The sequence below is a fragment of the Herpailurus yagouaroundi genome, unplaced genomic scaffold (assembly GCF_014898765.1).
Source record: "Herpailurus yagouaroundi ecotype Mexico unplaced genomic scaffold, PumYag 77, whole genome shotgun sequence".
Classification (NCBI taxonomy): domain Eukaryota; kingdom Metazoa; phylum Chordata; class Mammalia; order Carnivora; family Felidae; genus Herpailurus; species Herpailurus yagouaroundi.
This window is the reverse complement of record NW_024412388.1, coordinates 55,673,958-55,697,693: the sequence shown is the minus strand read 5'-3', so window position 1 is coordinate 55,697,693 and position 23,736 is coordinate 55,673,958. Positions and strand designations below refer to the sequence as shown.

The 23,736-nt window shown below is 35.8% G+C and overlaps 1 protein-coding gene and 1 non-coding gene across 2 annotated transcripts in view; one reads left to right on the top strand and one right to left on the bottom strand.

Moving 5' to 3' along the window:
• The window catches only part of DNAI4 (dynein axonemal intermediate chain 4), an 81,914-nt gene that overhangs the window by 28,065 nt on the left and 30,113 nt on the right, over positions 1-23,736 (top strand). Inside the window, 4 exon segments of the mRNA XM_040470567.1 lie at positions 1,872-2,011; positions 10,480-10,635; positions 19,039-19,233; positions 23,166-23,374. Coding sequence (XP_040326501.1) covers positions 1,872-2,011; positions 10,480-10,635; positions 19,039-19,233; positions 23,166-23,374 — 700 coding nt within the window.
• LOC121027893 (U6 spliceosomal RNA) lies at positions 10,668-10,770 on the bottom strand. Its single transcript, XR_005788975.1, has one exon. It is a non-coding gene; the product is annotated as a U6 spliceosomal RNA (small nuclear RNA).

Sequence of the window (23,736 nt, the reverse complement as noted above, 5' to 3'; positions counted from 1 at the left end):
TGAAAGAGAAGTTAAAAAAAAGAAATTGACAATAGAATAAAGGTCTAAAATGCACCTGGTTTGTTCCAAAATATCAAAATACGAAGAATGGAGGAGATGAACTATTCGAAGAGTGGGTAAGGATGTTCCCAAGCTATTAAGACACCATTTTACAGAAATGAATGAATAAAAAGAAATCCACAAAAAAGAAATGCACTTGGTGCATTATATTGATACTCCAGAATACCAAATACTAAACAAAGATTTTACTTTTTATTTTTTTTATCAGTGTTTATTTATTTTGAGATGGAGAGAGAGCAAGTGGGGGAGAGGCAGAGAAAGAGAGAGGGGGACAGAGGATCCAAAGTGGGTTCCCTGCTGACGGCAGAGATCCCGATGCAGGACTCCAAACCTGCAAACCGTAAGATCATGACCTGAGCTAAAGTTGGATGCTTAACTGACTGAGCCACCCAGGCACCCCCAAAAGAAGATTTTAAAAACAGAAGGAAAAAAGAAAAAAAATCATCTACAGAGAAATAATTAAACCAACAGCATTACTAGGGACAAAGAAGATCACTTTATAATGATAGGAAGGTATAATAATTTTAATCTTGAATACTCCTAATAAAATAACCTCAACGTATATGAAGCAAAAATTAGAAACTTGTTAAGTATAAGTAGGTGTGTTAAACTTGCTTCTCTTAATTACTGTATGTCAACCAGATATAAAATTCACATAGATACAGAAAATTTGAACCAAAGACATAATTTAATGATCACATATAAAACTCTGCATTCAATAGAGAATACACACTCTTCAAGCACACACCAATTATTTTTAAAAATCATTCATGCACAAGACCATGAAACAAGGTTTCAAAAATTCCAAAGAAATAGTATCATACAAACTCAATTCTCTGACCACAAATAGAATTAAGTTAAAAATTAATAACATAAATCTCAATTAAAACACAGACACACATTCAGATACACATTTGGAGGTTAAAAAGCACATTTTCTAAATTCCTTATGAACCAAAGAAGAAATCATAATTGGAATTTAAGAAATACTCAGAAGTAAATATTATTAAAATAGCACATACCTACAGGATGGCACAAATGTAGTACTCTGAAGGAAATTTATAGCTTTCAGTGTTTATAGCAGAGTTCATAAAAACTGTGTGAAGATAGTGCCAGTATGTCGTTGGGCACTGAAAGTAGTAACGATGCTGGGAGGTATTGTAAGTAGAGTCTTTTGGAGGTAGTTTAGTGCAGTCTTTTCTTTTCTTTGTCATGTTTATTTTTGAGAGAGAGGGACAGAGCATATGTGGGGGGAGGGGCAGAGAGAGAAGGAGACACAGAATCTGAAACAGGCTCCAGGCTCTGGACTGTCAGCACAGGGCCCGACGGGGGCTCAAACTCATGAACCACGAGATCGTGACCTGAGCTGAAGTCGATGCTAACCGACTGAGCCACCCAGGCGCTCCAAGTGCAGTCTTTTCCTAAGGAGTTTTTTGAACTCTCACTTCACATTTGGTGAAATCCACATTAAAGAAAGTAATTTTATTTTATTTTATTTTATTTTTAATTTTTTTTAACGTTTATTTATTTTTGAGACAGAGAGAGACAGAGCATGAACGGGGGAGGGTCAGAGAGAGGGAGACACAGAATCTGAAACAGGCTCCAGGCTCTGAGCTGTCAGCACAGAGCCCGACGCGGGGCTCGAACTCACGGACTGTGAGATCATGACCTGAGCCGAAGTCGGACGCTTAACTGACCGAGCCACCCAGGCGCCCCAAAGAAAGTAATTTTAAAGAGAAGGCATAATATAAAGAGATAATATCCATGGCAATAATTTTTATTAATGAGTTGAATATACTTTATTTTTTATAGGTGGAGAAATAAGAATTATGAGACCCTTTGTAGAAATAGATTAGGCAATGATTTATATGCTGAAAGGATGATGCAGACTATTAATGGAGCACCAAAGAATAAAGATGTTCAGTGTGACAAAATCGTAAAAGAAGACAAAGGTAATTTATATTTCATTCTGCTTGATAAAGTACATATTTTAATATACATTCTTTGAGTCTGTCAGTTAACAAATAAATGTTGAAATATATGAAGTAAAGATAGAAATACTTTGGTCAAATCACAATAGCAGCTAGGTCCTGTAATCTATAGCTTTTAGAACTTGACAAATAATGAGTAATAAATATAAATATAGATGATTTCGATAACATAATTATAATTTTGATATTTATAGAAACTCTATTATAAAATTTTGTACTCTTCAAATGTTTATGAAACATTTAGAGAAACTGATTGCTTAACCATAACTAATAACATTTAAAATGTGCCAGACACTATTCTAGGCCTTCCAAATTTATTAACTGGTTTAATTCTCACAACAACACAATGAGGTAGGTACTATTGTTACTCTCCATTTTTGGAGGCAGAAACAAGCAAAGAGAAGTTAGCTAACTTGACCAACTTCACTCAGCTAGTATGGCACACAGTAATACCCTTAGACAGTCTGGTTCTAGAACCTGTGCTCTGTACTACACTTACTGTCTCTCAATGTTCATAAATTCATAACCCTGCATAGCTAAAAATTCTGTGAGGTAGGGCCAGAAAGGTAATTAGGTAAAAGTTATTAATTTTAATGGCTTTTGTTATTCAGCAAAATTATAAGCTAGTTCTTTGATAAGATTAAAATAAAACTTCTAAGCAAATGCTAAGTCAAGCCAAGGGTAACTTATAATTAGTAGGAAAGTTTTGTGGCATTCTTACTCACTCTTGCCCTACTCCCCTTCTCAGTGTGGTGATGGTCTTAAAGGCAACAGCCTGCCTTCCCAGTTTGAGACCCTGGCCTCTGGTTGCAGAGAAGCAGAGCAGACCTTACTCTCAAAGGATTTGGCTTCTTTGTTTTAACCTGCCTGGGAATACCTGAAGGACTGACCCAGAGCACTTGTTTTTGTTTTGTTTTGTTTTGTTTTGTTTTTTAACTCAGGACACACAGGTGGTAAAGCAGCTGTGCATATTGCATTCTCAACAAATATTGCAAAGTAAATGAACAGCTCATCTCTCTTAGAGGCAAAAGAATACAATGGAGTCAAACAAGAAACACACTGTAAGCCTGAGAGAAAACACTAGGGAGGGAGATCTTTGGGAAATTAAGATATTAAAAAAGGCTTGTATATATAGGGAAATTTAGAAAGTCATGTGCATGCCTAGGACAAGATGCAAGCTCAGGAAAGACTTGAAAACATCCTAAGCTTTCCCCTCTGGCTGATCTCAGGCTTAGTACAGGCAGGAAGTGAAGGCTAAGGCATAGATGTAAACAGCCTGGTTAAGCATTAAAGGAATACCTTAACATTGACCCACTCTACAAAGACCCAGAGAGGTTTTTTATCCGTTGTTTGTCTGTTTCTTTTCTTTTTCTTTTCTGTCTTGTTTTTTTCTGATGGACTGGTCGGGGAGGGTGGAGGAATTCAGGTATTCAAGGAGATCTCTGTCATGACACTTGCTGACCAAAAGCTTCTGCGATGATACATGACAAAGAATACAGACTTTATAAAAATAGTTTAGAAACATCACTAAGCAAACAAACAACAAGTACTCACAGCAAACTACAAAAACAAACTCCAAGGAGCAAGAAGAATCTGATTTCCAGAGTTACCACATTATTATATTCAAAGTGTTCAGTTCTCAAAAAAAATTACAAAGGATAGAAAGAAATAAGAAAATATGGCCCATTTGAAGAATAAATTAACTGAAACTCTCCCTGTGGAAGTACAGACATTGTATTTATTAGCCAAAGACTTTAGATCAATTGTATCAAACGTTCTGATAAAGCTAAAGGAAACTATGGGCAAAGAGCTAAAGCAAACAAGAATGGTGTATGGAAAAAAAAAGAATATGAATAAAGGGACAGGAATTATAAAAAGAAACCAAACATAAATTCTGGAGATTAAAAGTACAATAACTGAAATGGAAATACTAGAGTTATCCGTGGCAGATTTGAGCAGGCAGAAGAAAGAATCTGCAATTCTTAAAGACATGTCAATTGAAATGATCTAGTCTGAGGAGAAGAAAGAAAAAGAATAAAGAAAACTGAACACAGCCTGAAGGACCTATGGGGCTCCACCAAGCATACCAATATACACAGAAAGGGAATTTCAGAATGATAGGAGAAAAAAGAGATAAGGGGAACACAAAATATTTGAAGAAATAATGGCCAAAAAACTTCCCAAATTTGATAAAAGTCATGAATCTGCGTATCTGAGAAGCTCAGCAAACTCCCAAAAAGATAAACAAAGAGATCCACATTCAGACACATTATAATTAAGTGTTGAAAGAGAATCTTGAAAACAGCAAAAAAAAAAAAAAGTGACTCTTTTCATGTACAAGGGATCCTCAATAAGATTACACCCAATTTCTCAGAAACCATGGAGTTCAGAAGTCAGTGGGATGCCATACTTAAAGAGATGAAAGAGAAAACTGTCAACCAAGAATTCTATATCCTTCAAATAATCCTCATGAGGGAGAAATTAAATAATTAAGATTAAATACTTTCCCATGAAGGAGACAATAAGACATTCCCAGATAACAAAAGCCAAGACAATTTAGCATTAGTAGAATTGCCTTATAAGAAATGCTAAAGGGACTCCTTCAGGCAGAAATGAAAGGACACCAGACAATAACTTGAAGTCATATGAAGAAATGAAGAGCACTGGAAAGGTAACTACATAGGTAAATACAAAAGTCAGCATTATAATTTTGGTTTGTATCTCCACTATTTTTGCAATATAATTTAAAATAAATGCATAAAACAATAATTATAAAACTATACAAATGGACACACAGTATATAAAGATGTAATTTGTGACAACATCAACACAAAGTGGGTGTGATGGAGCTGTATAGGAGTTCTTGTATACTATTGAAGTAAGGTAGTATTAATTCAAAATAGATGGTTAAAATTTTAAGAAATTAATTGTAATCTGCAAGGCAACCACCAAGAAAATAACTCAAAAATTACAAAAAAGAAAATTAGATAGGAATCAAAGCAGAACACCATTAAAAAATCAAGTAAACACAAAAGAAGGCAGTAATGAAAGAATTGAGGAACAAACACATAAGACATAAAGAAGACAAAAATGGAAGAAATCCTTCCTGAATAGTAATTGTTTTAAATAAGTAGATTAAATTCTCCAATTAAAAGGCAGATATTGGTAGGATGGGTTAAAAAACAAAAACCAAACATGATCCAAGTATATGCTGTCTAATAAGAGACTCACTTTAGAGCCACAGACAAAAATATGTAAGGTGAAAGGATGTAAATAGCAACCAAAAAAAGCTGAGAGGGCTTTACTAATATCAGACATAGTAGACTTTATATAAAATTATTACAGGAGCCAAGCAGCATTATATACTGATAAAAAATTCAATCCATAAACAAGATATAACAATTATAAACCCATATGTACTCAACAAGAGAGCCTCCAACTATATGAAGCAAAAATTGATAGGATTGAAGGGAGAAAATAGGAAGTTCTACAATAAGAGTTGGGACTTTAGTACCCCACTTTCAATAATGGGCAGAACAACCAGAGAGATTATCAATGAGAAAGAAAATAGAGGACTTGAATAATAATATAAACTAGGCATAACAGACATATACACCATCCCCAAACATCAGAAAACACATTTTTTTTCTCAAGTTCACATGGAAAACTCTCCCAAGATACACCATTATGTTAGGTAATAAACAAGAGGTAATAAAAATTTTTAAGTCAATATCTTTTCTGACCACACTTAATGACATTAAAACCCTATAACAAAAGGAAAACTGGGAAATTTAAAAATATTTAGAAATTAAACAACACACTTTTAAATGATTTTTTTAATGTTTATTTTTGAGAGAGAAAGGGGGGGGGAGAGGGGAGGGGCAGAGAGAGAGGAAGACACAGAATCTGAAGCAGGCCCCAAGCTCTAAGCTCTCAGCACAGAGCCGGATGCGGGGCTCAAACTCACAAATCACAAGATCGTGACCTGAACCGAAGTGGGACACTTAACCAACTGAGCCATCCAGGCACCCCAAACAACACACTTTTAAGCAACCAGTGCATCAGAGATGAAAGCACAAGGGAAATTAGAAAATATTTTGAGATGAGATGAATGAAAATGAAAATAAAACATAACAAAACTTATATAGTGAAAGTAGTGCTTAGAGAGAAATTTACAGCTGCAGATACATTTAAAAAAGAAGATCCCCACCTGAAACTAATGTAACATTATGTGTCAACTATACTTCAATAAAAAAAATAATAAAAGTCTCAAATCAATAATCTAACTTTACACATTAAGAATGAGATAAGATAAAACTAAACCAAAAGCCAGCATAAGGAAGGAAATACTAAAGATTAGAGTGGACATAGAGAAAAACTAATGAAACTAAAAGTTGGTACTTTGAAAAGATCAACAAAACTGGCAAAACTTTAGTCAGATTGACTAAAGAAAAATAAGGGAAGATTCAAATTACTAAAATGAAAAGTGGAAGTGAGGACCTTACAGAAATAAAATAGATTATTAAAAAAAGTGAACATTTGTATGCCAATAAATTAAATAGCTAAATGAAATAGACACATTCTTAGAAATCCTTCCCTGCCCTGACATGTTCTGTTTTACCCTGACTGCTGCAGAAAAGACATGATGAAAAGAAAATATAGAACATCCCACTTACCTAACCATACTTTCATTGGATATTCGATGCCCAGCTTGTCAGGTGCCCTCTGAAGATTAAGTTCTGTGTTTCCAAGGACACATTCATGATCTCACCATGTGATTTCTTCATAAGTGGCTCTTGTAAACTCTCAGGGAAGCTGAAGTCAGAATGTGACCCAGACTGTTCTGATGATCTTCTCCTGAGAGTCCTCCTTTAGTAGTCCTCCTCTAATAGTAGTGATTTTGTTCTCTTTTTATTCATCTGTGATAGTGTTTGCTATTCAGTTTTTAAAACTAGAGTATATATTGTGTAGGTATACATATATCAGAGAGCCTTACCTGAGGTTTTCTAAGAAGAAAGCTCTGCAGAAAGAATCTGAGTGCACATAGTTTATTTTGGAGGTAATCCTAAGAAACACTGGTAGGGGAGTAAGTGAAACAAGAAAGGGTAGGCAGCCAACAAAGGTTATGTGATCTAACAAATTACCTCTTTGGGTAACAAGTTCAATACTGCTAGAGAATCTGGGAGCCAGAGTTATCTTATCATGCTCCAACTTTCTAAACCATTTGTTGAAGGCTGATGGGCTTGTTAGTTCCTTGGTACTTCTGGCCTGATTTGTGCACATCAAAGTGGCCCTAGTGGTCAAAGATGGCCCCAAGCAAAACAATATAGATGCTGGCAGTTGGAGATTGACCAGTAAGAGGTAATGCATAACAGATACGGGCAGGACACTAACAGCATCTACCACAGGAGAGAAACCTTTTAAAGCAAAGCAAGAGTATGACCATTCCAAAAGTTAGGAAAAGTGGATGTGCTTCTGTTTGAGGTAGCTAGGAGGTGGGCTATGATAGAAGAGTGTCTAGGAGGCTTCTAATCACCTGGAGATGTTCTATTTCTTATCCTGGCTGGTGAGTACATGGTAGTAATTCTTTACACATATAAGTGTTATACACTCTTCTATGAATGATAGTATTTCATAGAAAAGTTTAGTTAAAAATAATGAGAGATAGTCCATATTCAAAAGTTTCAGTGCAGACCAATTAAATATTAAAGTCTTATGGATCAGTAAGAAAAGAATATGTCTTCCTTGCCTGATTTGGGATGACATTGAAAGAGATTTGGGAGTCAGAGAGATGGAAGTCAAATATTAGCTTTATTACTGATAAAGTTAATTGAAAAAATGTAGTCTTAAATCTGCAGCTAAGTGGAATTGGCATTTCTTCCTTTCAGAATAGATCTTACCAGTAGTAATTAACACAGCTAGACCAGCACAGACCTTCTTTTTTAGGGGTGAGACCAGACCAGGAAGCATGCTTTCTGCCATTGAACAGACCTAACAAAAGAATCTGGCAGTGGCTAAGCACAATGCCTTCTAAACTGTCCTATAGGATTAGTCCCTTTTCTCCGCAGTGAGCGAGTGAGGGTTATAATGAGGTCAAGGTGTTAATTTAGCTGAAGTTCCCTCTGTAAAGATTCACAGAGAGTGAAGGAAAAGTTTCCACCTGACAATATACATATAGTAGTTTATTATAAAAGTGGCATTTCGAATAAATAGATAATTCAATAAGTGTATAATTCAATAAATCTTTGCAGATTTCATAAAAACAGCTTGTTTTCTGTGGATATTATACTACAATAATGTCTTTTATAAAAACATGTGTAGGGGCTCTTGGGTGGCTCAGTCAGTTGAGTATCCCATTCTTCATTTTGGCTCAGGTCATGATCCTGGAGTCGTGGGATTGAGACCCAGGTCAGGCTCTGCACTGAATATGGAGCCTGCTTAAGATTCTTTCTTTCCCTCTGCCCCTCTCCACCCACTTGCACATGCATTCTCTCTCTAAAAAAATTTTTTTAAAAAGCATGATAAGAGCTCATTTCTATTATAAAAAATACACATATCTATTTGTTCATATGTGACTCTGGAAGTACATAGACCAAAATGTTAGCAGTTATTATCTTTGGGTGATGGAAATATGTCATATTTTTCTTTTCTTTTTTCACAGTAAGCATATCTTTTTACTCAGCTAAAATATAAAATTATTTTTCTGCAAATGTTATATGGCTAATTGCTATTCTTTTATAGTCTGAGTTAAACTAATAGAAACAATATTTTAAAATGGGTAAAAACCGTTTCAGCATATTCTGGACTCAGAAACGCTCAAAACACAGATATAGTTGGGAATGCTTTTTTTCTGATATTAGTTAAAACTTTCTTTAGTATAAAAAACAGTATAAAATTGGGAAGTCACAATCATGCTTTTTTTTCTTTTTCTTCAAGAAACAGACTCTTAACTGTAGAGAGCAAACTGATTGTCATCAGAGGGGAGTTGGGTAGGGGATGGGTTAAGTAGGTGATTAAGGTTGGGGATTAAAGAATGCACCTTTTGTGATGAGCACAAGGTGTTGCAGGGAAGTGTTGAATTACTAAATTGTATACCTGAAGCTAATATTACACTGTATGTTAACTATCTTGAGTTTAAATAAAAACTTAAACAAACAAAAAACAAAAAAACATTCATTATTTTGTAATGTTTTATTTTGTACATGTTATTATGGCATGTGGTTTGAGATTTTTTTTATTTCTTAGGTTAATTTATTCAAATGTACAAATGTCATGATGGTACCCAAACTAAAATTACCCATGTTATTTGTTATTCTCAAATAAGAAAAAACTTTAAATCACCATAACATTTTATATTGCTCATGTAATTTATAACATGTACCTTTATTTATGTAGCAATTATTAGTGATCACATAACAGTATATTCCTATTTACTCAAATTACTAAAATTTCAGTTAAAGGAAGAAAAAAGTTTAAGTAGTTCAACATAGAAAGACACAATTACCTCCTATGGTATTTTACTTTATGAACATGGAAATTGTACCCTTTTCAATTAGCGAAATAAGCTAGGTATTCTGTGTATAACTTTGTTAAATATAACTAGGTTTAATAAAATAGAAATGTTACTATGAAATGTGAGTTAATATTCTTGCTGATTGAAAACATTTTGAAATACCAGAGCTCCTTCATTTTGTATCATGAACATAAAAGTTTTAACAATGAGGTGGTTGCATTTATTATATACAGATCTTGTTTTGATTTTTTAGGGAAAATAATTCTTTAGTAAATCACTGGACTTTAAAAATTTAGCAAGTTTAGCCTTAGGAATATGGTCACTGATAAAGTAATTGCTACATGAGCCTTTCTTTGTTATATCAATAATGAAAGGTTGGAATTCTTTTTTTTATTTGGAGATAAATAATATTGCCAATTTTTGCTTGGAGACTGTTGTTATATTTGCTCAAATGAACACATATAATGTAAACACAAATTTTTGAAAGAGAAGATAATAACCCTACTACCTTACAAATTTCTTGAGAACAGAATCTACATTTTCCCAGCAAGTATAATCTTTTCACATTAAGTATATAGGAGATGTTATGTGCTAAAAATGAGATTATATTATTACAAATTAAAAGCTCTACAGAATATAAACATATTAACCAGAAGTGAAAGAATGCTAAATGCTTATTATGACACGGTTGTCCAGGTCCATATTAAGCAAGACCTATAGCGACAGACTGATGGGATTCTGCTGCATCAGCTTGGGATGGAAGGGAGAAAGGAGAGGGGAGAGGGTATCAAAAAGGATGGTGAGGACAACTTGGAGTTATCATTAAAACACGGAGAGATTTTTCTATAACTAGTTGTGTATAACCTAAACTATTAGAACTTGGTTGAAACTAATTTTTACCTATCTCTTTACTTAGGTATAATGTCCACTGCTTGGGATTTGTATGATTCTTATATTGCTATGGAGCTTTCATCTTTACCAGCAAAACAATCTATTCTTGATTCATGTGGTAAAGCAAATGTACCTTCTAAAGATCGAGAGCAAAGAGTGCCGGGGAGTACTACAGAAAAAGGTAAGGTTTCATTTATTTCAGTTTTTTTTTTTTTTTTAATGGGATGTGTCGCGAATGTGTGTGTCATCTTTGCACAAGATGCTAGTCTTCTCTGTATCATTCTAACATTACTGTACATGCTGCCTCAGCAAGCACTATCTCAGTTTTTAAAAAGCGACGTCTTCACACGTCATTGTAAGTAAATTCTTTCTTGGCAGTCACAATACTTCATTTCTGGTGAAACGTGAAAAATACAACTTTTATTCAGAAATAGCATTGTTAGTCTTTCACATCATCTTGGACTCTGAATTGAAAAATTTAATTTTTCTTGGATACCTGTCAAGAGCTTCAAAGAGTCTATCTTTCTCTGTTGCTTACTCGCTCTTAAGCTCTCTTTCATATATGTTATGACATATGTTAAATATGTCACCAATATTCTTTTGGTTTTTAAAATTATATTTATTTATTTTATTTTATTTTATTTTTTTTATTTTTGGGACAGAGAGAGACAGAGCATGAATGGGGAAGGGGCAGAGAGAGAGGGAGACACAGAATCGGAAACAGGCTCCAGGCTCCGAGCCATCAGCCCAGAGCCTGACGCGGGGCTCGAACTCACGGACCGCGAGATCGTGACCTGGCTGAAGTCGGACGCTCAACCGACTGCGCCACCCAGGCGCCCCTAAAATTATATTTAAATTATATAGTCATGTAGACTATAGCCATGTTTTACTGAAAGTTGTTTACAATGAAGACCAGTTTATTTTCCCAGAGAACAATGAGGGGGAAGAATGAATTATTAGTTAGCACTAAAGAAACGTTGTTTGTTGCTTAAATGTTAATGTCCATATAGTAGTTTTGCTTTTAGAAGCTAAAATTTTTCCTACGAAAAATTGCTAAGAAAAACATCAATCTTAGGCTGAAAAATTACATTGGGACTTCAAAATTGGATATATGTACTCCACCTCTATTAAGGCCATTGACACACACAAAAAAGTGTAAGTGGAAGGTCCTAAAAGAAAAATGTCCCAATTTGTGGGTCTTTTATTTCTTGTGTATATGGGTGTGTTTTAAAAAGCAAAAAGGAATAATAGAACCATATTCAAGAACTATAATACAAAATAAAAGTATACTCTAGTTTAGCATTATGGCCAATTAAGGGGATAGGGGAGACCATAAGTAGGAAAAGGGAAAAAATAAAAAATAGAAAAAGGCAGCAGAGGTAAATGATCGGATTTATTGAGTGTGTAAAGGAGAGTCAGATAAAAACTCGTAGCATTATTAGATCACCTCTAAAGTCCCTTTTGCCTCTGAGGTTTTATAATGCAAATACATAGAAAAAAAGTTAAATATGGCCCATATTTGGTTTAAGAAGTGTTTCTATTCTATTTAAACTTTGAATGTACAGGTTGTATGTTAGCCATTATGTTTGAGGGAAAAAGGGCCATGATTTTCATTTTTGAATGTGTAAGACCCTAGCTCAGTTCACAAGGAGAAATTATTTTCTCTCATGGGCTCTTTAAAAAAAATTTTTTTGGGGGGCACCTGGGTGGCTCAGTCGGTTGAGCAGCCGACTTCGGCTCAGGTCGCTATCTCGCACTCTGAGTTCGAGCCCCGCGTCAGGCTCTGTGCTGACAGCTCGGAGCCTGGAGCCTGTTTCAAATTCTGTGTCTCCCTCTCTCTGACCCTCCCCCGTTCATGCTCTGTCTCTCTCTGTCTCAAAAATAAATAAGCATTAAAAAAACTTAAAAAAAAAATTTTTTTTTTAATGTTTATTTTTGAGAGAGAGAGAGAGAGAGAGACAGAGCATGAGCAGAAGAGGGGCAGAGAGAGAGGGTGACACAGAATCTGAAGCAGGTTCCAGGCTCTGAGCTGTCAGCACAGAGCCCCGATGTGGGGCTCGAACTCATGGACTGCCAGATCATGACCTGAGCTGAAGCAAGGCGCCCCATTTTTTTTTTTTAAGAGAGCTTTAGATTTTGAAAACGTAATAGACATTTGAAGCACAGGTTTAGAGTTAGAGAAAAATTGAGTAGAGAGTACTGAGAGATCCTTCTAATTTCTTCCTTCATCCCTCCCCCAGCCCTTGGTGCAGTTTCCCCTATTCCTAACATCTGGCAATAGTGTGGTATGTTTGTTACAATTGATGAATCAATATTGGTACATTATTATTAACTGAAATCCATAATTTACATCAAGGTTCACTCCTTGTGTTGTACAGTTCTATGAGTTTTGTCAAATGCAATATGTATTGGTCATTACAGTTTCATATAGAATAATTTCATTGACCTAAATATCCCCTGTGCTCCACCTACTCATCATTCCTTCTCACTCCATTCCTCTGACCATCGCTGATCTTTTTATTTTGTCTATAGTTTTGTCTTTTCCAATATGTCATATAGTTGCAATCATACAATATGTAGCTTTTTCACACTAGCTTCTTTCACTAAACAATATACATTTAAGGTTCCTGTGTGCCGACTCATGACTTGACAGCTCATTTATTTTTCACTAGAAAATATTAAATTATATGGATGTACCACAATGTATTTATTTATTTATTGAAGGATTTCTTTGTTGCTTCTAGTTTTTGGTGACTGTGAACAAAGCTGCTATGAACATTCCTGTGTAGGTTTTTGTGTGGACATAACTTTTCACCTCATTTGGGTAAATACCTAGGAGTATGGTTGCTGGGTCATATAGTAAGGGTATGCTTAAGACTCTTAAGAAACTATGAAACTGTTTTCCAAAGCGGTTGTACCATTTTGTATTACCACCAGCAACGCAAGTGAATGCTTCTGTTGCTCCTCATTTTATCAGTATTTGATACTGTTTACTTTAAAAAAAATTCTTTATATGTTTATTTTTGAGAGAGAGAGAGAGAGAGAGAGAGAGAGAATGAACAGGGGAGGGGCAGAGAGAGGGAGACACAGAATCGGAAGCAGGCTCCAGGCTCTGAGCTATCAGCACAGAGCCCAATGTGGGGCTCAAACCCATGAACCATAAGATCATGACCTGAGCCAAAGTTGGACACTTCACTGACTGAGCCACCCAGGTGCCCCTGATACTATTTATTTTTAAAACTTTTTAGCTGTTCTAATAGATGTGTAGTGGTATCTCATTATTGTTTCTTTTAATGTTTATTTATTTATTTTGAGAGAGAGAAAGAGAGAGAGAGAGCATACCAGTAGAGGAGAGGCAGAGACAGAGGGAGAGAGAGAATCCCAAGCAGGCACTGTACTAATAGTGCAGAGCCTAACATGGGGCTCAGTCTCACTAATGGTGGGATCATAACATGAGCGAAAATCAAGAGTCAGAGACTTAACTGACTGAGCCACCTGGGCGCCCCATCTCATTATTGCTTTAATTTGCAATTCCCTAATGACATGTGATGTTGAACAGTTTTTCATATATTTATTGGTAGATTTATATCTTCTTTGGTGAAGGGTCTAATTGAATTTTATGTTATTTTTTAAATGGGACTGTTTCTTATTGTTGTATTTTATGAATTATGACAAATTAAGTCCTTTATCAGGTAAGTATTCTGCAAAATTTTCTCCCATTTTGAGGCTTGTCTCTTCATTTTCTTGATCCTTCATATTTAATCCTTTAATTTAATAAAGTTCAATTTAACATTTTTTTTTCTTTTTCAAATTGTGCTTTTGGTATTGCTTCCAAAGATTTATCACCAAACCCAAGGTCACCTGGGTTTTCTATATTGTCTCAGAAAAATGTATAGTTTTGTATTTTATTTTATTTATTTTTTTAACGTTTATTTATTTTTGAGACAGAGAGAGACAGAGCATGAATGGGGGAGGGTCAGAGAGAGAGGGAGACACAGAATCCGAAACAGGCTCCAGGCTCTGAGCAGTCAGCACAGAGCCCGACACGGGGCTCCAACTCACGGACCATGAGATCATGACCTGAGCTGAAGTCGGACGCCCAACCGACTGAGCCACCCAGGCGCCCCTAGTTTTGTATTTTATATTGAGGTTCATTTCAGTTATTTTTTGTGAAAGGCATAAATTCTGTGTTTACATTTTTTAAACATATGGATGACCAATTGTTCATTTGTTGAAGACTCCCTTGAGTTTTCTTGCTCCTTTGTCAAATATCTGTTGAATGTATTTGTGTGGGTCTGTTTCTGAGCTCTATTCTGTTACACTGATCAATTTATCTATTCTTTCACCAATATCCCATTGTCTTGATTAACTGTAGTTCTATAGTAATTCTTAAAATTGGGTACTGTCAGTCTTATTCTTCTTCAGCATCGTGTTAGCTATTCTTGTTCTTTTGCCTCTCCATAAAAACTTGAGAATCAGGGGGCGCCTGGGTGGCGCAGTCGGTTAAGCGTCCGACTTCAGCCAGGTCACGATCTCGCGGTCCGTGAGTTCGAGCCCCGCGTCAGGCTCTGGGCTGATGGCTCAGAGCCTGGAGCCTGTTTCCGATTCTGTGTCTCCCTCTCTCTCTGCCCCTCCCCCGTTCATGCTCTGTCTCTCTCTGTCCCAAAAATAAATAAACGTTGAAAAAAAAAAATTAAAAAAAAAAAACAAACAAACTTGAGAATCAGTTTGTCAATGTCAATAAAATAACTTGGTGGGATTTTTTGACTAGGATTGCACTGAAGCTATAGATCAAATTATAAAACATTGGCATTTTAACAATATGGAGACTTCCTATCCTTGAAAATTTGTTTGGATCTTCTTTGATTTCTTTCATCAGAGTTTTGTAATTTCCTCATGTAGATTTTGTATGTATTTTGTTAGATTTATAACTTAAGCATTTAACTTTTTAGTGCCAATATAAATAGTATTATGGTTTTTATTTCAATTTTCTTTTTTGTAAGTTTATTGATTGATTGATTGAGAGAGAGAGAGAGAGAGCATGTAAGAGGGGCAGAGAGAGAGGGGGAGAGAGAGAATCCCAGGCAGACTCCACACTGTCAGCACAGAGGCTGATGTGGGGTTTGAATTCATGAACTGTGAGATCATGACCTGAGCTGAAACCAAGAATCGGACACCTAACTGACTGAGCCACCCAAGTGCCCCTATTTCAGTTCTCAGTTGTTCATCACTGGTTTAATGGTAAGCCATTGATTTTTGTATATTAATGGTGTTTACTGCAACCTTGCTCTAATTTTTATTATAATTGGAGAATTTTATATTTTTTCACAATTTATGGGGATTTTCTACACAAACATTCGTGTCATCTACAAAGTGTTTTTTTTCCTTTCAAATTTGTATAATTTTTATTTCTCTTCCCTGACTTATTGTAGGACTAGGACTTCTAGTATGATGTTGGATAAAGGTGATGATAAGGAATATCCTAGCCTTGTTTCTTACCTTAGTGGGGAAATTTTTGGGTTTTCACCATTAAATATGATGTTCGTTATAGGTTTTTCACAGGTTTTTTAAAAATCAAGTTGAGGAAATTCATATCTGTTCTTATTCTCCTGGGTTTTTTTTTTTTTAATCATAAATGACTGCTGAATTTTGTCAAAAGATTTTTCTGAATCAAATGTGATTTTTCTTCTTTAGCTTGTGGATCTGGTGAATTATATTGATTGGTTTTTACTAGTTGGTTGCACTAGCTTTGCATACCTGGAACAAACCCCACTTCGTCATATAAGTCTTCTTGTACACTATTAGATTTGATTTGCTAATATTTTGTTGGAGGATCTTTGTGTTGCTTTCATAAACAATATTTTTCTGTAATTCTCCTTTTCTTGTAATGTTTTCATCTGGTATTCATATTAGAGTAATGTCAGTCTAACAAAGTGAATTGGGAAGTGTTCTCTCTACTTATTTTCTGATTGTATAAACATCCTTAAATGTTTACTGTAATTCACCAGTAAAACCATCTGGGCCTGATGCTTTCTATTTAGAAAAGTTATTAATTATTCAATTTCTTTACAGATAGAGGCCTATTCAGATTACCTATTTCTCTTTGTGTAAGTTTTGGCAGTTTATGTCTTTCAAGGAATTGCTCCGTTTCGTCTAAGTTATCAAATCTGTGGACATAAGAGTTATTCACAGTATTTATTATTCTTTTGGGCTATGGGATCAGTAGTGATGACACCTTTGCTGTTGCTCATACTGACAATTTAGATGTTTTATTTTTTTTCTTGTTTAGCCTGGCTGATGATTATGAATTTTATCGATATTTTCAAAGAAACAACTTTTAATTTCATTGTTTCTGATGATTTCCTGTTTTCAATTTTATTGATTTATGCTTTAATATGTATATTAATATATATTTATTACATATTTAATATATATTATATATTTTATATATATATTTGTTTCCTGCTTACTTTAGGCTTATGTTGCTCTCCTTACTCTAGTGCCCTGAGATGAAAGCTTAGATTACTAATTTTTAGATTTTGTTTTTAGTATATGCATTCAATGCTATAAATTTCCCTCAAGCATTCTTTTTGCTGCATTTCACAAGTTTTGATAAGTTTTAGTTTTATTTTAATTTAGTTCAAATATTTAAAAAATTTAAAATTTTATTTGGAACTTCTTTGACCTATTTTTTATTTATATATGTTTTTTAAATTTCCAAATATTTTGGGATTATCCAACTATCCTTCTGTTATTAAATTCTAGTTTAATTCCACTGTGGTCTGAGAGCACATTTTTTATTATTTCTATTCTTTTAAGTTTGTTTAGGTGTGCTTTGCGCCCCAGAATGTGTTCTATCTTGGTGAGCATTCCAAGTGAACTTGAGATTAGTGTGTATTCTGTTTAAAAAGTGTTAAAAGTTTCCAATTATAATAGTGGATGTGCTAATTCTCCTTGCAATTTTATTAGTTTTTGCCTTACAGATTTGTAGTCTTGATTTTTTGCTGCATAAATGATTAGGCTTGCTGTGTCTTCTTGGAGAATTGATTTCTTTATTATTGTGCAATGCTTCACTTTATTGCTGATAATTTTCCTTGTTCTACAGTCTACTTTGTCTGAAATTAAATATAGCTACTCTGTCTTCTTTTGATAGTGTTAACATATCTTTTTAATTCTATCTTTTTAATCTATCCGTGTCTTTACATTTAAATTGGGCTTGTAGACAATATTTAAAAAATATTTTTAATGTTTATTTATTTTAGAGAGAGAGCATGAGCAGGGGAGGGGCTGAAAGAGAAGAATAGAGATTGAGAATCTACACTGATAATGCAAGGCCCAACATGGGGCTCAAACCCATGAACCATGAGGTCATGACCTGAGCTGAAATCAAGAGCTGGATGCTTAACCAACTGGGCCACCCAGGCATCCCAATAGACAATATTTTTTTTTAAATGTGAACTTTATTATATTATTATTTTTAATTTTTTTTAACGTTTATTTATTTTTGAGACAGAGAGAGACAGAGCATGAATGGGGGAGGGTCAGAGAGAGAGGGAGACACAGAATCGGAAGCAGGCTCCAGGCTCTGAGCCATCAGCCCAGAGCCCGACGCGGGGCTCGAACCCACGGACCGCGAGATCGTGACCTGAGCTGAAGTCGGCCGCTTAACCGACTGAGCCACCCAGGTGCCCCGAACTTTATTATTATTTAGGCATGGCAAGGCCAACAGATCAGGACACTATTGCCATTGAAATGATAGCTTGTTATATTCACAAATCTCAAGAGGAAGAAACATTCTACACTGTGAGCTACACAGAGAAGTACCAGAGTTGGTCAGGAGGCAGAAAGAATGAAGGGAAATGTGGCCAAGAGTCTTTGTTGTGGTTTCTGTTAGTAGAATGAGAGAGTAGTTAATCATATGGCTACTTAAAAGTAGAGACCTTTCTGCGCTGTGGTCATGGAGAGATGTAATGACAGAAGATCAGAGAGATGCAGTGATGTTGTCTTTCAAGATGGAGGAAGGGTTTTGGGTGGTTTGTAGAAGCTGAAAAAGATAAGTCTCTCTAGAGCCTCCAGAAAGAAACATAACCCTCTTAACTTTTTGGTTGTATCCCAGTGAGACCTGGGTCAGACCTCTAACTGACTGAACTCTTAAAATAATAAATTTGTGTGATTTTAACCTACTAAGTTTTGGGTAGTTTGTTGTAGCATCAATAAAAAATTAACACAATCGTATGGTATTTCTATAAAACAGTAATCCAGTCAGACCTTCATCTGAAGACTAATAATCTTGTTTAAATTTGAAGAACAAGGTATAGAGATATAAATTACCTATGAGGTTATCATTGCTTATCTTCTGATAAACAGTGCATTTTTGAATGGTTAAGAATTCCAAAATGAAATAATATGTGTATATTTTTCATGTGCTTGGTAGATAAAAGATATTCAATAAATGTTTATTGAAGTTGTTGAATATTGGAGGAAAACAAACAGTAATGACAAAATGTCATTTTAAAATCCTTTGCATGAATCTTCTAATACTACTTAAATTATTCTATCTTTGCATCATGTTTGTATTTTACAGATAGTGAAGCTAGTTCTTTAATGGATATAGAAAATGTAATTTTGACTAAAGTCCATGATGATGAAGTAGACCACTCAGAGACAATATTGAAATCTGACAAGTTTCATCAGGATTTATTTTTTATGGAACGAGTTATAATGGAAAATATATTTCAACCAAAACTTGCAGCTTATCGTCAGCTTCCTATTTTAAAAGGTATTTTTAAAAATCACATTTAGACAAGCTCAAATAATCAAAAAAATTGAATGACATTATCATTTTTAAATGTAACCTCCAGACTGGATCATCACTTATCAAAAGACATATTTATATACCTTTTAGCGTTAAACATCCAAATAACAGTGGAATTCAAACTACAGAGCGCACAAAAAAGAGGTCATCCCTTAGATTAAAATCTACAAAAGCTTCCATGGCTCTTTTCTCTTCCTTGCCCTTGTACTGAATTGTTTTCTCATATTTAACCCCCTTTCCATTGCCATTGACACTTTCCAGGTTCTGGTGCTTATTACCTATCCCTAATTTTATTACAGGGGCATTCTTCCTGTTCTTATTGCTACAAATCCCATCTCATATGTTCACAGAATATTTTGAAAGATTTTAGAGATGAATTCAACCCTTTAATTTTTGAATGAAGAAGATGAAGAGTACAGAAAGTTTCTAAGTTTAGAGTCTATGACAAAGCTAGGCATTCAACCAAGGCCTGATCTCATTCCAATTCTCTTTCCACTTTACTATCCTGGTGTGCTGATGTATCCCATACACAAGTTTGAACATGGCATTTAACTCTTAAAAAACCTTCAGTATCTTCCCATTTTGTAGAATAAATTACAAACCCTAAGATTTCCCTTGTGCTATTTTTCAGTTAAACCTTACCCCCCATAAACAGGTATTAACCTGACTTTTCTCACCAGAGATTGACTGTTTTGGTATATCATATAAGTGGGTTCATATGGTAAGTACGGTTGACCCTTGAACAAGGCAGGGCTTAGGGGTGATGACCCTGGCACAGTCGAAACTCCAAGTATAACTTTTGATTCCCCCCAAATTAACTACAAATAAACTACCATTGACCGGAAGCCTTACTTATAGCATAAAGTCAGTTAACACACATTTTTATATTATATGTATTATGTACTATATTCTTACAATAAAATAAGCTAGAGAAAAGAAAATGTTATTAAAAGAATTCATAAGGAAAAGAAAATGCATTTACAGTTTTGTACATATGTTGGCCTGGGGCAGAGGCAGGGGCTTCAGTCCTGGCCCCAGAATGACAAAATGTGGTTTTCACTAAATAAAGTTGAAATGTTAGAACTGCTTTGGTACACTATAGAGAAAGGTATCCAAAGGCTTTGGGACATTGGAATGTTAGGGTGGATTTATCATGATGACCTGCTTATCCACTATAGAAGTATCCGGATAATACACCTTTTAGCACAATTGTGAAAAATAAATTGGCTGGGTGCCCCAATATCCTTGAAGAATTCTTTGCTCACTTTTCTCTGTAGGTCAGAAATTGTAGTGGGAACTACTGCTAGTCAACTGAGATCCTTAAACAATTAGATTCTGAGTGGCAGGGGATAAGTGGCAGCAGTTAATCACCAATGAAAAGGTGGGCATGGTTACTGTAGGGTAAAGAGCAGTAATCAGAACAGTCTGACTCACAGAGATCCGTGGCATTGGCTAGCTGATCATCATGTCCTTAGAAGAGAAATAGGTAGGTGCTGTATTGGTTTGCTAGCACTGCCATAACAAAATACCACAAACTGGGTGGCTTGAACAACAGAAATTTACTTCCCCATAGTTCTGGAGACTGGAAGTCTGAGCTGAAGGTGTCAGTACAGTTGGGGTTTCCTCTGAGGCCTCTCTTTTAGGCCTCTCTTTTAGGCTTGCAGATGACTACCTTCTTGCGGTCTCGTCACTAGGTTGTGCCTTCCCTGTGTCTCTCGGTGTATCTAAATGTCCTCTTATTATAAGGATAGCAGTCATATTTGATTAGGACCCAGAATAGTGGCCTTGTTTTAACTTAATCACCTCTTTAAAGCCTTTGTCTACAAACCCGTTACATTCTAAGGTACTGGGGATTAGGCCTTCCAATATATGAATTTTGGGGAGATAAATCAGCCCATAAAATGTAATCTTCTCCTGGGGCGCCTGGGTGGCACAGTCGGTTAAGCGTCCGACTTCAGCCAGGTCACGATCTCGCGGTCCGTGAGTTCGAGCCCCGCGTCAGGCTCTGGGCTGATGGCTCAGAGCCTGGAGCCTGCTTCCGATTCTGTGTCTCCCTCTCTCTCTGCCCCTTCCCCATTCATGCTCTGTCTCTCTCTGTCCCAAAAATAAATAAACGTTGAAAAAAAAAATTAAAAAAAAATGTAGTCTTCTCCTAAATTCTTACTTAATCTGTATAAACAGAAGAGTCTTTTCTTTACAAAAGAAAAGTCATAGCCCTTTAAGCAATTTCTAGGCTTGAGTCAATTTGCAGACCCAGAACTCCTTGGATAAAGGGGAGGCTGTGTCTCTTTGAGAAAATATTTCACTACACTACCAAAAATGTATACTGTTAAAATTTCTCTCAGCCTTCCCCAGAGGGGACCTACAGCCTTTTCCAAGAGTGACTGTGTACTGGGGAACAAGAAATAATCATAAATTTCAGGGATTACTGGACACTAGCTCTGGACAGATACTAACTTCATGAGTCCCAAAACATCACTATGGTTTGTTAGCCGGAAAGGACTTATAGGAGTCAGGTGACCAATGGAATTTTAGCTCAGGTCCATCTCACAGTGGGTCCAGTGGGTAACTTAACTCATCTTGTAGTTATTTCCGCTGTTCCAGAATGTATACTTTGGAATAGAAATATTTAGCAACTGGCAGAAGCCCTACACTTGATCCTTGACCTATGTAATGGAGGCTATTCTGGTAGGAAATGGATAAGTAGAAGCCACTAGAGCTTCCGCTACCTATGAAAATAGTAAACCAAAGCAATACTATGTTTCTGGAGGGATTGTAGAGATTAATGCTACCATTGAGGGCTTGAAAGATGCAGAAGTATTAACTCCCATCACCTCCCCCATTCAGCTCATCTGTTTGGCTTGCATAGAAAACGCAGGATCTTGGGGAATAATGGTTGATTATTGTAAACTTAACCAGGTGGTGACTCCAATTGCAGTTGCTGTTCCAGATGTTTCCTTGGCAGCGCAAATTAACACACCACCTGGTACCTGGTATGTGACTATTGACACAGAAAATGCTTTCTTTTTTCTTCAGTACCTGTTGCTAAAACCCACTGGAAGCCATTTGCTTTCAGCTGGCCAGGCCAGCAATACACCCTCACCGTCCTATAGGGGTATATCAGCTCTTTAGTTTTATGTCCTAATTTAGTCTTCAGGGAATTTTTCCTTCAACAAGATATCACACTGGTCCATTACATTGATGACATTATGCTGATTAGACCTGGTGAATAAGAAGTAGACTTATTAGTAAGACATTTGCATCCCAGAGGGTGAGAAATAAATCTGATAAAAATTTTTTTTTAATTTTTTAAAGTTTATTTATTTTTGAGAGAGAGAGAGCATGAGCAGGAGAGGGGTAAAGAGGGAGTGAGATACAGAATCTGAAGCAGGCTCCAGACTGAGCTGTCAACACAGAGCCTGATGCAGGGCTCAAACTCATGGACTGCGAGATCATGGCCTGAGCCGAAGTCAGACGCTTGACCGACTGAGCCTCCCAGCCACCTCTGATAAAATTTCAGGGGCTTTCCACCTCAGTGAAATATCCAAAGGTTAAGGATAAGTTGTTTCTTCTGGCCACTCTTATAACCAAAAAAGGTACCATGCCTAGTAGACCTCTTTGTTCTTTGGCGACAACATATTCCTCATTTGGATGTGCTACTTTGGCTTATTCACTAAGTGATCTGAAAAAAATGCTAGCTTTGAGTAAGCCCAGGAGAGCAGAAGATTCTACAAGAGGCCCAGGTAGTCATTCAGAATGCCCTGTCACTTGGGCCATATTATCCAGCAGATCCAGTGATGCTTTAAGTGTCTCAGAGGGAGAGATGCTGTTTGGGCCCTTTGGAAAGCTCTTGTAGGAATGGAGGACAATAATCTCTTCATTTGATTTAATTTTAGAACCAGAACCTGAAAAACCTGAAGACTTTCAAGAAGGCGAAAAACTTGAAAAGACAGAGGAAGAGGGTCAGAAGGAAGAGGAAGAAGAAATAGAAATAAGTACAGGACAATCAACAATACCAGCCAATTTAGAACGACTTTGGTCCTTTTCCTGTGACTTAACCAAAGGCCTTAATGTGAGCAGCCTTGCCTGGAATAGAACAAATCCTGTAAGTTATTCAACATTTTAACAATTCTGTCTTTAGAGTATAAGGGTGACTGTCAAGTACTAGTTGTTTGTTTTCTCAGACATTAGGCAAGGGATTTTATTTGACATAAAGTGGAGTTTTTAACATACCTCTACAACAAGTTCATGTTTCAAAAAGTAGAAAATGATAATAGTTACAAAATAATTTTTTCTCCTTTAATATGAAATGTCATCATTTTAATTTTAGGAGATGTACTTGGGACACAGTATTCTCTGAATCCATATCAGATATTGAAAAGTGAACCAGAAGATACCATCTAATTGATTTATTTTCAGATATATCAAGCTCATGTACCCAAATTAATATTCTTCTTAAAGTAATCA